General features: G+C 40.2%; 1 protein-coding gene across 1 annotated transcript in view; it reads left to right on the top strand.

The window, feature by feature from the left end:
* The window catches only part of itgav (integrin, alpha V), a 49884-nt gene that overhangs the window by 758 nt on the left and 34126 nt on the right, over positions 1 to 15000 (top strand). The window contains 1 exon segment of the mRNA XM_079664187.1: positions 3855 to 3988. Within this exon segment, the coding sequence (XP_079520313.1) occupies positions 3855 to 3988 (134 nt within the window).

Genomic DNA, 15000 nt, shown 5'->3' with positions numbered 1-15000 from the left:
TGTACTTGAGTAAAAGTAGAAGTACTCAGATCGTGTACTTGAGTAAAAGTAGAAGTACTCAGATCTTGTACTTGAGTAAAAGTAGAAGTACTCAGATCTTGTACTTGAGTAAAAGTAGAAGTACTCAGATCGTGTACTTGAGTAAAAGTAGAAGTACTCAGAACTTGTACTTGAGTAAAAGTAGAAGTACTCAGAACTTGTACTTGAGTAAAAGTAGAAGTACTCAGATCGTGTACTTGAGTAAAAGTAGAAGTACTCAGATCGTGTACTTGAGTAAAAGTAGAAGTACTCAGAACTTGTACTTGAGTAAAAGTAGAAGTACTCAGAACTTGTACTTGAGTAAAAGTAGAAGTACTCAGATCGTGTACTTGAGTAAAAGTAGAAGTACTCAGATCGTGTACTTCAGTAAATGTAGAAGTGCCAGAGTATAAGAATACTTTGTAACATTAAAAGGCCTGAAAAAGTACTCGATGTGTATTGGTATTGGTATTGGTATTAAAATGCCCTTATCAAACTAACGGACACAGTGATGTTATCCTCTGCAGACCATTGACATGCACTTGCACCTATAGAAAGCCCTACAGGAGAGGGAACACCACAGAAGAAGAACAGAGCCTCTTTGAAATCAAAAAGCAGCTCTCAGCGTCTCAAACACAGAGCCATAACAACAGATTGAATGGAGCCTGAGGTTATACAAAGATGTGTGTTCACAGACGACTAATCCAGGTTTCCTAATAAAGGTGTGTCGCCTAGTTTTGTGGATCCTTACTGAATCATTTGGTATCATTATGAGATTCTGTGAGTCTGCAGCTTTCCTGTTCTCCTTCCTGAGTATCTGTTTCATGGAGATAGACCAACAGGCAACCCATGCTCTTTAATAACTCTTTTATTACATATTCTCTGCTTTATGTCTCCCTATTATTAGATGCCGTGACACATTTCTTCCGCAGCTATTCTGTAGAAAAGGTGTTGTTCCCTTATCCTCATCACTGACTTTAGTTACGTTTCTATTTCAACACATGATTACAAGTCCCAGCGTCCTTCGGTGAAACCAAACAAAAGGAAGCCTCAGTCATAAACCCTCCATGCAGCTGCGTCATGTTGTGTGTTGATGTGCACAGATTAAAATGAAAGAAAAAAGTGCTGCTACGCTAGTATTAATAATACATTTTATTTATCAAGCGCTTTAACATGTGCTCTACGGAGGTAAAAGAACGATATAAGATCAAAAGTCTGATAAAGCACATCAATTGCATGTTAACAGCTGGTCTGAAAGGTGCGTTTTGGTCAGTGTTTCTGAGGATGGTGAACTACAAAAGGAACTCAGTTCTCATCTTGAAATAAAATTAATATCACAACATGCAAGAAATAAAATACCTTGCAGAGTCAGCCTTAAAGAAATATAAAGTTGATTTAGTTTGAGGACTTTTCTCCATGCTTTTATGAGTTGCACCCAGAAAAACACAAAGTCGCATTCACAACAGCCTTCTATAGTCCGGTTGAATCTAACCCTGGTGCGTTTAGCCGCTTGGTGCGGTTCATTTGGGTCGGTGTGAACGTAGTCCGAGACCTCTTAAGTGAACTAAACAACCGGACTCTGGTCCGGTAAAATAGGTGGTCTCGGAGCGCTTGCTTGCAAACTCTGGAGCGGTTCATTGCTGGTGTGAACGCAGTCTGCACCAAAACACAGGAAGCGCAGTATCAAAAGAATGCGGATATCTTCAAAATCTTTAGCGAAAGAGTCTTCAAGACATCCGCGGTTGTTTAGTTAAAGAGTGAAGCAGAATGAAGTGTTGAACAGTGTCGTGTAAAGTAAAAATGCTCCGTCAGCTACATAAAAGTAAGAACACCTGTCGTCGGTGAAACGCCCCTCCTTATTGCAGAACGTCTCTCATTATATGTGTTATAATGTTTTTTAACGGACGTTGTCTGATTATATAATCATATGCGCGGGCCGCTAGTGTCTGTTGATCTCCAGATTAACAGCAGCATGAGAATAACCTGCCGAAAGTGCCGTTGCTCCATGGCGGAGGCTCCGGTTGAAATTGCCGGCATTTGCATTTTTACCCCCTTAAAGTCTGACCAATGGCTGAACAGCATTTCCGTGCACATGACTTGTGTTTAAAGTTTATAGTCCGTTTGAGTTTTGCCCGTGTGAACGCAAACCGAACCTTCTGAGAAATGAAACAATGTAACAAACTGTGGTCTGGTGCGCAGCAGAGAGCGGACTATTAGTCCGTATTTAAATAAAAGCAACGAGTCCTTTAAACACGTTTTGCCTTGCAGCTGAGCTGTCAGGAGAAGTTCTGCTTCAGTCTGCGAGGAAACACGAACATTTTCTAGATTTCTGACAGCTCTATGTCAAAGATAACCCCTTGATATTCCCAATACAGTTACACATGGCTGATAAAGGAAAGGGAGGCCCAATATGAAGTCATCATTCACTCAAATCCCCGCTTGTTTAAGTTTGAAATGTGCACTCACTGTTAGCTTAACATTAAAACCTTTAGCTATAATATATTTTTTAAATGTTTCTAGTCAGGCTTAGTCATGTCTTAGTCATGTCTTCTTGTCATGTTGACAATATGCAAAGTCATCCCCGAGGCCAAAACCATCACCGTCATGACTTTCATGCATTTTTTTATAAATGTTATATATTTACAAGACAAGACTGAACCTTCTTCCTCATTGGTTCCCACTTTAGTTGGTATGGTGGTGAGTCAGGATCACTGCACAGATAATAATAATAATACATTTTATTGAAGGCGCCTTTCATGACACCCAAGGAGACCGTACATTTTGTTAAACATTCTAAGAGGTAAGAATAAGATAAAGACACAAACATACCATCATGGAGAAGACAATTGAAGTGGACACAAATGATAGGGACAGATGTGGAAATGAATGTAAAATAATCTCTAGATCTTGACAAGTTGAATTGATCATAAAGTCAAATATTATAGTGTTCAGTTCCAGATACTGGTGACTAAATGTTTTGTGCCTTTGCGTACTGTATATGCCGTATGTTCGACACCCCTGATCCACATGCTTCAGCGCGGTTATAGCACCAACATACACGATATAGACAGAAGTATTGGGCCACACATTACGCCTACAGGAGCTTTTATGATCTCCCATTCCAGATTCTTAGGCATTCATATGAAGTTGGTCCTTCTTTGCAGCTGTAACAGCTTCCACTCTTCGTGAAAGGCTTTCTAGAGGAAGTTGGAGTGTCTGGCTGAGCTGCTGTGGTTCCTAAACGTTTCCACTTTGCAATAATACCACTTACAGTTGATCGTGGAATATCTAGGAGAGAAGGCATTTCACGAACTGACTTGCACGAGGCAAGAAAATAGACAAGAAACTATGATATGATCTGGCATCAAGAACAATTAAATGCACAGAAATGACTTTTGCCCGGACCTTTAATTCATGCGTAATATTTGCCGACGGGTTCCTCAGCAGCACTTTGTTTTAAGTTCTATTTCTGTTTTATATATATATATTTTTTTGGCTGCTTCACAGGCACTTCTCTATAGCGGTGCAGGGATGACGTATTTACCCGGAACAAAACAGCAACGGGATTTCCCCATAGGATTTTGGAATATTGTAAAAAATAAGATCTGTGGAAAACGAACCTGTTTGATAAATGCACGTTTTGTTCAGCCGGATAATCTCCACATGTCTACCCTACTTTTATCATTTTCTATTATAGATCTAATCGATGGATGTATGATCGATGGAACCGAATGCGCAGCTTACTTCAGTGTCGGCCTACAAAAATACTTCATCCCTGCACCACTCAATTTGCACCCTTATCTCCATGTCTAACTGGGATCTTTGTCCCCCCCCAGGTCAGACATCCTGGTCGGGGCTCCCCGGGCCAACGTCTCCTCTCCCTCCAGCAGTGCAGTGGTGGAGGGGGGGGCGGTGTACACCTGTCCCTGGGACCGCGCCTCCTGCCAGCAGCTGCAGTTTGACAACACAGGTAACACAAACTCCAGCAACTTTAACAATACCCCCCAATACTCAATTTAATATGTTAGATATACATAGATAGAGAGATAGATAGAGATATAGATAGAGAGATGGATAGAGAGATGGATAGAGAGATGGATAGAGAGATAGATAGAGAGATGGATAGATAGAAAATCACAGGAGCGAGAAACATTGAAATGACCTCCACAGCGTGTGTGTGTGTTATTGATGGATAATAAGGTGGAGCTGCAGCTGTTGTCTCGTGTCGGGACACACTGAGGAATGTGTGTGAGGCAGGAGATGTGTGTGGACTCGTCTGCCCTGAGCTCTGCTGCTGTATCTGTGTCAAACTAAAGGATAGTTATTAATACTAAAACAGCAACTATTAGAGAGACACAAGGAGTCTTCACTGTTTAACTGGAGATATTAATACCTTTATTATCTGGTTATACTGTACTTAAAGGGGGTGTATTCTGCTTTCTTTGGTGTTCGCTCTCCTCTAGTGTGTTCTATAGATTTTAGTGCATGTAAATCGGGGGTGCCCAACCAGTCGATCGCGAGATGTGTCTAAAAATAGAACAACAATATTCTGTTTTATGGTTAATGTCCTGTAACATAATCTTCCTGTGCCAGAATAATGCACTTGAACGCATCAAAGCTTTGTGATTGGCCGGCGTGACCCCATGTGTCGGGGCGTGGCTGGTGGGCGGTGGGCACTAGTTAGCTGACGTTGTCCGTGGCAACAGGAGTGACAGTCCGCACACACAAGACCGCAATTATGGCAGACGCAAAAAAAGCCCAAAATATATAATGTTCACTCCGAGTGGGAGGATGATTATTTTTGTATCTATTCCAATTTGAAGTCCATCTGTCTCATCTGCAATGCGAGCGTGGCTTCATCGAAGAAGGGTCATTTAGAGCGGCATTTCAAAACAGTGCACAAACGCTGCGAGACGGAATTCCCTCCTGATTCTGCCCTACGCTCTTCTGTTCGTTGCGTACACATGTAACAGAGTGAAACATGTGAATACATCATTATAAGTTTGTGAATGTTTAATTCATAATACGTTGTGAATTTTAAGAGATGAGATTGTTTCATTTCATATTTTAAGTTTTGTTTCCCGTGGGAACACCGTCCCGTTGCACGTCTTTTTTTACTTCCGGGATGTATTTTCCACCCTCCGCGGACTGGCCATCTGAAGACTCACAGACCAGCCGGTCTTCACGGGCCGGCTCGATTCGCTCACGGCAGTCAGCGCCCTTAATTCTTTTTTTTTTTAAATGTTTTTAAAAGGCATCATTGACGTTGCACCGACAGAGGTCCGCCATTTCCCCGCAGCGAGGCTCCCCCCCCCCCCCCCCCAGTTGACATTAGTTGGTAGATCTCGGCAGACTGGCAACTTTAAAAGTTGGTTCAAAAAAGGTTGGGCATCCCTGATGTAAATGGTCGCCTACTTTGTTTACTTCCTGAACATTTGCGCTCCTATTGGCTGCAGCACAGAAATAAATAGCTTTTGGAACATCACCAGGAGAGGACTCTTTAACCCTCTGGAGTCTAAGGGTATTTTCTCGATTTTTAGATGTTTTCTTAAATCACCTTTTAAATGTATTTCTTCTAACATGGCACCCCATGTGTTGAATATCAAAATGTTCAGGACAATCTCTGGTATTGCTATATATGCAAATGACTCACCTTAGAGCACTGTGTGATGAGATAAGTAGCTCAAAAGCTTAAAATTTGACATCCGATTTTCGGAAAATCGTCAACTTGTGAAAACACAAATTTACTCAAGTGATTGAATTGTTTTGGTGTTTTAGATTTTGTTACCAAAGTCTTAGGATCACAAAAGTAGTGAAATATTTGAATTAAACTGTATATAAATGTGTTATTCATGTCTAAAATGAAAATGAATTAATTCGAATTTTGAGTAAAACAGGTGTTTATCACTCTACTTTCACCACAGCAGGGACTGAGATACATTAGGACTGACTAATGACTTCATATTACATACCAAGGTTCATGTGATGTGTACAAATACAAATTGAGCATTCAAACTTTTTCAATCAACAATTTATTATTAATATGTTTTTTTCAACCAACTATTTATATAAATATAGGAAACTGGAAAATCTCACTATTTACAATATTGAACATCAGAACTTTCAACCAACTCTTCATTATAAATGTCAAGACACTGTCAAGGTCTTTGTATGTCTTCCAAGACAGTGGGTCTGGCTGCTGTGTAGGTGGGGGTGATGGTGCATGGGCTGCTGTGTAGGGGGGAGGTACAAGTGCTATACGAGACCTCCACGAGACCTCCTTGCTGGCTGGGTTGAAGGTGATGGCTGTGGTGGAGCCTTTGTGCTGAGGTGTATCATGGCATGGAGGCAGCTGTAGTGATGCTGGTCTGCTGGTCCTTGGTGGTGATGGCTCTGGTGAAGGCCCTTGAGCCACGGTAGATCTTGACCTGTGGGCCGTCACAGATGGATGTTCTGGCTGCTGGATAAACGCCGCCTGTGGGCCACTAGGCCCAGGCAGCTGTGAAACCTCTCTGTAAAACAAATTAAAATGTAGGACAATAATTACAACTAATTTCGTTGAAACAAAGTTCAATTAATATGTTGCTCAAGCACAAATAACAATGCACACATAAAAAGAAAGTTTAGGAGGTTGGACAGGAGTCTCTCTCTCTCTCTCTCTTTCTCTCTCTCACACACACACACAGGTATTTCCAGTTACTTTACATTCAGTATAAAATCACAGACACACATATACATAGGCTAAATCTGATTACAAAGTCTCATCTGTACAGGACGGTAAAATAATCACAGGCGCACATATAAATAAATCTATGACAGCCTACAGAACAGTATGATACAATAATCAATGGCAAAAACATGTCTAGCCACTGTAAATGTCTCCGTTGTGGGACGAATACATGATTAATTGAATCATCTACACATAATCTCACTTTTACACACCAAAATAACGTTAACACAGAGTAAACGTTTGCTAATGGAGAGTCTATTTTGTCCAAAGAAAAAGTTCATGACTATCGATAAAAAATAAACCTATTGTTACTTTTCGCGGTATTCCCCCATTGCCAGTACACTATTACTGTAATATTTACACTTACCCATGTCCAAATGTTGTTGTCTTTGTATTCTTCTTCTTCAGAAGAGTTGAAGACTTCAGGTTCTGAGGCTCTGTCTTCACTTCTGCAAGCGAAAAAAATCTCTAGCGAAGTCGGCGACTGTAAAGTTTTAAGCCATTTTCTGTCTCTCTCTTTCTCCTCACAGACGTAAACTGATGGGAGACACGTGGTTTATGTTTTGTTTTACTTGGTGGGTAGGTCCTTAGTGATTTCTCGATGTCCATTGGTCATTTCAGAACATGATGGCTGCCAGCCGAGATTTCCTTGACGGACACACGAATCCACCAATCCCACACAGTGTAAAGTCAAGCTTCTTTGAGCGGCCATGTTGGCTGTTGTGCCCTGGTTACAGTCTCACAGGAGATACCGCTGGAAAGCTACACTTTCAGCGATTCCGCGGATGTCTGAATCATATTTCTACTCCTTGTAATCGAAAATATATGGTTAATTTATGTAAATTATGCGCACTTGGACGCGCCGGACACTCCAGAGGGTTAAAGTAGAGTCATTACATACTGATATACACCTGAACATCAGCAGGAGAGGACTCTTTAAAGTAGAGACACTACATACTGATATACACCTGAACATCAGCAGGAGAAGACTCTTTAAAGTAGAGACACTACATACTGATATACACCTGAACATCAGCAGGAGAGGACTCTTTAAAGTAGAGACACTACATACTGATATACACCTGAACATCAGCAGGAGAGGACTCTTTAAAGTAGAGACACTACATACTGATATACACCTGAACATCAGCAGGAGAAGACTCTTTAAAGTAGAGACACTACATACTGATATACACCTGAACATCAGCAGGAGAGGACTCTTTAAAGTAGAGACACTACATACTGATATACACCTGAACATCAGCAGGAGAGGACTCTTTAAAGTAGAGACACTACATACTGATATAAACCTGAACATCAGCAGGAGAGGACTCTTTAAAGTAGAGACACTACATACTGATATACACCTGAACATCAGCAGGAGAGGACTCTTTAAAGTAGAGACACTACATACTGATATACACCTGAACATCAGCAGGGGAGGACTCTTTAAAGTAGAGACACTACATACTGATATACACCTGAACATCAGCAGGAGAGGACTCTTTAAAGTAAAGACACTACATACTGATATACACCTGAACATCAGCAGGAGAGGACTCTTTAAAGTAGAGACACTACATACTGATATACACCTGAACATCAGCAGGAGAGGACTCTTTAAAGTAGAGACACTACATACTGATATACACCTGAACATCAGCAGGAGAGGACTCTTTAAAGTAGAGACACTACATACTGATATACACCTGAACATCAGCAGGAGAGGACTCTTTAAAGTAGAGACACTACATACTGATATACACCTGAACATCAGCAGGAGAGGACTCTTTAAAGTAGAGACACTACATACTGATATACACCTGAACATCAGCAGGAGAGGACTCTTTAAAGTAGAGACACTACATACTGATATATACCTGAACATCAGCAGGAGAGGACTCTTTAAAGTAGAGACACTACATACTGATATACACCTGAACATCAGCAGGAGAGGACTCTTTAAAGTAGAGACACTACATACTGATATACACCTGAACATCAGCAGGAGAGGACTCTTTAAAGTAGAGACACTACATACTGATATATACCTGAACATCAGCAGGAGAGGACTCTTTAAAGTAGAGACACTACATACTGATATACACCTGAACATCAGCAGGAGAGGACTCTTTAAAGTAGAGATACTACATACTGATATACACCTGAACATCAGCAGGAGAGGACTCTTTAAAGTAGAGACACTACATACTGATATACACCTGAACATCAGCAGGAGAGGACTCTTTAAAGTAGAGACCCTACATACTGATATACACCTGAACATCAGCAGGAGAAGACTCTTTAAAGTAGAGACACTACATACTGATATAAACCTGAACATCAGCAGGAGAGGACTCTTTAAAGTAGAGACACTACATACTGATATACACCTGAACATCAGCAGGAGAGGACTCTTTAAAGTAGAGACACTACATACTGATATACACCTGAACATCAGCAGGGGAGGACTCTTTAAAGTAGAGACACTACATACTGATATACACCTGAACATCAGCAGGAGAGGACTCTTTAAAGTAGAGACCCTACATACTGATATACACCTGAACATCAGCAGGAAGGGACTCTTTATTTCTTCTGTTGGATTTTTAGTCAAAGTTTAGTAGAAATACTTGGAATTTCAAAAGAACTTCTGAAGCAGTCAGATAACTTATCAGAAGAAAAAACTGCATGTTATTTTTTAGACTAGCATTATATATTTTTTACATTTCCTGACAATTGTGAAGTGTCTCTGACAGTTCAGCCTGTTTCCTGTCAGATAAGAGTCTGAATTGTTATGGTGGACATGTTTTTAAAAAAAACAGGCGCTAGTAGCTGACTGGTACTGCCGAGCATTCACTCGATTAAAAAAAGGCTTTAAATGCTATTCAATAATGAATGAAATGTTCTAAATGAATCCTTAAATCTTTGAAAAGTCCTTCACAAAGTTTAGTAGGATTTTATTAATCTTTTTCATCTAAAATCTCCAAATATATGATTGCATTTATTTTTAAAACATGTAGACTAACGTCACAGAAACCAACAACATATATTTAGTTTTCTCTCAGGTTTTAAAGAAGGACATTGTAGGCTGTGAGAGATCACATTGAGATCAAAGAATCCTCCAACCTAAAGCTCATGAACTCACAGAGAACAGAGCGGGCTTTCTTCAGTTTTATCTCTGGGTGTGTCAGCACGCCTCATGATAAGGATTTACCTGCTGTAACGCTCAGGTGTTATTACTAAATTCTGCAGCGTTTCCTCACCGGCGCTGACTACACTGAGATTTCACAAGCAGCTCTTACAGGATTACCCTCTGCATCACACCCTGACCAAACACCAGGCTTCTTATCATGTCTCCAGAAGGACAGCTTTGTTACGATGGCTTTCATTCACTTTAAAGGGTTAGGGTATTATGTCACCTATTATGCAAAATCCACTTGTTCATGTCTGTCCTAAATCAACATGTGTCCCCTCTTCTTCATGTCTCTTCTACATCAACATCTGTCCCCTCTTCTTCATGTCTCTTCTACATCAGCATGTGTCCCCTCTTCTTCATGTCTTTTCTAAATCAACATGTGTCCCCTCTTCTTCATGTCTCTTCTACATCAACATGTGTCCCCTCTTCTTCATGTCTCTTCTACATCAACATGTGTCCCCTCTTCTTCATGTCTCTTCTACATCAACATGTGTCCTCACTTCTTCAAACTGTGGCCCATGGTCCATTTTTAATTGGCTCTCAGCAGCTAATTCTAAAAGTATAATGGAGTCTGGCCCACACCTGAAACGTGTGCTTGACTTATAATGTTCTTCTTAAATATATATGCAGAAGTATATCACACAGTATTCATGTGTTAATAAGCCACGTTTCATTAAATAAAGTCAATTAAAATATGTTCTAACAAATCTTAGTTGATCAATTAAAAAAGTCCAATAACGTATTCACATAACAAGCTTGAAATAGACCCTTCATATGTCCCCTTATTATGAGCTGTGGGGTGCCTCCGGGCTCCATATTGGGACCCCTCCTTTTCTCACTTTCAAACTTGATTTGACTTATAATCAGCAATCTGAGGATGTTTTAAGGCAGGGGTTCCCAAACTTTTCAGCCCGCGACCCCTAAAATAACAGTGCCAGAGACTGGCGACCCCCTGTCGACGGGGGGGGGTGGTAGTGAAATAATTTAAGAAAAAAAAAAAAAAAAGTTGGAGAAACACTGCGCTAGTGGTTTTTCAAAGCAAAAAAAAGGCTATGCTAACGTTGTTATTAATAATAATTAATTGTGTGTGTGTGTGTGTGTGTGTGTGTGTGTGTGTGTGTGTGTGTGTGTGTGTGTGTGTGTGTGTGTGTGTGTGTGTGTGTGTGTGTGATTTTCATTGGCTTATTATTGTCTGATAGTTAGGCTTAATGATAATATAAATTAGATTAAACTCAGGTATTTGTGTGAGTCAGACTATGGTTTTCAAATGTATTAATTTTAATTAATTTAAGGCTCACTTATAATTTGTTATGTCCGTCAGTATCACGTGCATGGCTATATGCCTATATATGGTAGATTGATAGGAAACAGCTGGGGTGGATAGACGGGGAAACGGAAAAGTCTTTTGACCGTGTTCTTCTTGTTACTTGGGAGACTGTTAACGTTTATTTAGTATGAAGCGAAGAAATGTGTCCTGCTGTTTATATGCCGTCTGGACTAACGAATAAAGCTCATCTGATTCAACCACGTTCTCAGCTCATTGGTTTGGAAACAAAGAGAGGCGCGTCAAAACCCACAACCCTGATAGAGGTGGCTATTAAATGTGTGTGTGTGTGTGTGTGTGTGTGTGTGTGTGTGTGTGTGTGTGTGTGTGTGTGTGTGTGTGTGTGTGTGTGTGTGTGTGTGTGTGTGTGTGTGTGTGTGTGTGTGTGTGTGTGTGTGTGTGTGTGTGTGTGTGTGTGTGTGTGTGTGTGTGTGTGTGTGTGTGTGTGTGTGTGTGTGTGTGTGTGTGTGTGTGTGTGTGTGTGTGTGTGTGTGTGTGTGTGTGTGTGTGTGCGTGTGTCTGCTTGGTATTCTGTGGGTGACCTCAGCCTGAAAATAAGAAACAAACAAACAACGATGCCCTTCCCCCCTCTAACACCCACACAAACACACACACACACACACATATACACACACACACACACCAAGGCCTCATCCATAATCTTCTATGGGTAAAAGTGTTTTGGTGTAATGCGATAAAAAGAAATACGAGAGATTTAAACTTGTAAAAATAAAAATAATTCTGCGGCTGGTTTTATCAAATCTGATGGACAATTAAAAGTGTTTGGTGACAGGATGTTCAACTCTTTACACTCAGGATAATGATCCTTAAAAGCCGTGCATAAACATTGACATCATCGTGAGGAAATGTCTGCAATTTGTATATATTGCAATATGAAGAAATACGGGTAGAAATACACCATAAACACATCATAGGTTCGATCAGGTGGAGTTTAGTGTGTGTGTGTGTGTGTGTGTGTGTGTGTGTGTGTGTGTGTGTGTGTGTGTGTGTGTGTGTGTGTGTGTGTGTGTGTGTGTGTGTGTGTGTGTGTGTGTGTGTGTGTGTGTGTGTGTGTGTGTGTGTGTGTGTGTGTGTGTGTGTGTGTGTGTGTGTGTGTGTGTGTGTGTGTGTGTGTGTGTGTGTGTGTGTGTTGGCCTCATGTCCATAAAAGGTGAATTTGCCTCACTCAGCCTGAGATCTGAGGGAGGAGAGTGTTTACCTCCCTGCAACTTGACATCACACACACACACACTGCTGAAGTGCCTCTGACAACATTTTGGTCATATTATGATTTCTGAGTATGTGCCATAAAGTACGACAATTTACTACTTCCTGTAAGAGTGTTAATGACTTCCTGTTTGGAGTTAGAGTCTATCTGTCGGCAATAATAGAAACTGAAAGACTGATGCTGTGTTTGCCTCGGGCCTTAATACTGTTAGTGAGTGGCCTAGTTGTGTGTGTGTGTGTGTGTGTGTGTGTGTGTGTGTGTGTGTGTGTGTGTGTGTGTGTGTGTGTGTGTGTGTGTGTGTGTGTGTGTGTGTGTGTGTGTGTGTGTGTGTGTGTGTGTGTGTGTGTGTGTGTGTGTGTGTGTGTGTGTGTGTGTGTGTGTGTGTGTGTGTGTGTGTGTGTGTGTGTGTGTGTGTCCCACAATAGAGGCCTTTGTTGTTGATTTAACCTACGTGACAGTTCTCTATCAGATAGGCGGTTCGGCCACACGAGGCCGACAGGGGAACGCAGAAAACGATAACGGGTCCTAAGGAGGGTAGGTCTGGGGACGAAACGCTCTGGGGGGCAAACGGCTCCGTGTCTACGCCCTATAACGATCATTTCCTGCTAACGATGACGCAGTAGCCCCAGAGTTTGGAGCCAGGTCCCGGTATCTCACAGGACAGTGCACCCAGCAGGAGCTTCCAGCTAGATTGGATCGATATGGACACAAACGCGAGTGAAGTCTAATCGGACATGAGAGGAGACACGCAGCTCTGCATGGTCACCTGCAGCTCCGCCCGCTGCGATGGAGCGATGAGCGGAGCAATACACACTGTAACGAAGGTAACTTTGTTACTATGGACTGACGGCTTTGGGCCCTTGTAATATTGCACATGTGGGTTTGCACTTTATATAACGACTTCCTTTTGCACAGAAATAAAGTCACTCAGCACTTTAGTAGTGAATAGTTTGCACTTTATTAGCGCGATTGCACAGTACAGTTTGACATTGCATATTTGTACATTTCTACATATTTTATACTAATTATTGAGGTAGTATTTATGAAATGATTAAACCGTATTCATTGCAATGTCGTCTGGCAGATGCTGGTCGGGTCCTCGGCTCCACGTGAACAGAGAGGGGAGTTAGCGGGAGCTCCGAAAGTGTTTATGATTGTGTAAGACTGACAGCGGTTGAGATTAATCATATACAAATACACAAATAATATGTATATAACATGTATATAGCATTTATATAACATGTATATAACATGTATAGAACATGTATATAGCGTGTATATAACATGTATATAACGTGTATATAACATGTATATAGTTTGTATATAACATGTATATAGCGTGTATATAACATGTATATAGTTTGTATATAACATGTATATAGTTTGTATATAACATGTATATAGCGTGTATATAACATGTATATAGCGTGTATATAACATGTATATAGCGTGTATATAACATGTATATAGCGTGTATATAACATGTATATAGCGTGTATAAAACATGTATATAGCGTGTATATAACATGTATATAGCGTTTATATAACATGTATATAGCGTGTATATAACATGTATATAGCGTGTATATAACATGTATATAGCGTGTATATAACATGTATATAGTTTGTATATAACATGTATATAGTTTGTATATAACATGTATATAGCGTGTATATAACATGTATATAGCGTGTATATAACATGTATATAGCGTGTATATAACATGTATATAGTTTGTATATAACATGTATATAGCGTGTATATAACATGTATATAGTTTGTATATAACATGTATATAGCGTGTATATAACATGTATATAGCGTGTATATAACATGTATATAGCGTGTATATAACATGTATATAGTTTGTATATAACATGTATATAGTTTGTATATAACATGTATATAGCGTGTATATAACATGTATATAGCGTGTATATAACATGTATATAGCGTGTATATAACATGTATATAGCGTGTATAAAACATGTATATAGCGTGTATATAACATGTATATAGCGTGTATATAACATGTATATAGCGTTTATATAACATGTATATAGCGTGTATATAACATGACGTTAAAGTTGCTTTTGATTGTATAAGTGGACACTGTAAAGTTCACATCTATCACTCCCCCATGCTGTCTCGTCCGGTGTCCGCTCCAGTGTGTTTGGCCAAAAGGTCCTCGGGGGGAACAAACACTGACAAAGAAGGTTCCGGGACGAACCAAGTGGCGAGATAGGCATAGGGGGTTCTGTCTTAGTTGGGAATGTAGTTATATTTATTGTGGACAGTTATAATGTTGTTCTTGTGTTCAACTAACAGATGGCTATGAATAACTAATAATGCTAGGTAAATTATATTGTGGATCTTCTTTATAATAATAATAATAATAATAATGACACATGTATTTATTAAGTGTACCTGTGAATGGTTTCTCCCAATCAAATCCTCTGAAGAACCTCAATAAAAAGAGCCAGTCTTCAGTCAGAGGAGG

The sequence above is a fragment of the Notothenia rossii genome (assembly GCF_949606895.1).
Source record: "Notothenia rossii genome assembly, chromosome: 2".
Lineage (NCBI taxonomy): Eukaryota > Metazoa > Chordata > Actinopteri > Perciformes > Nototheniidae > Notothenia > Notothenia rossii.
The sequence above is the reverse complement of the archived record's forward strand: the minus strand, read 5'-3'. Positions and strand labels throughout refer to the sequence as shown.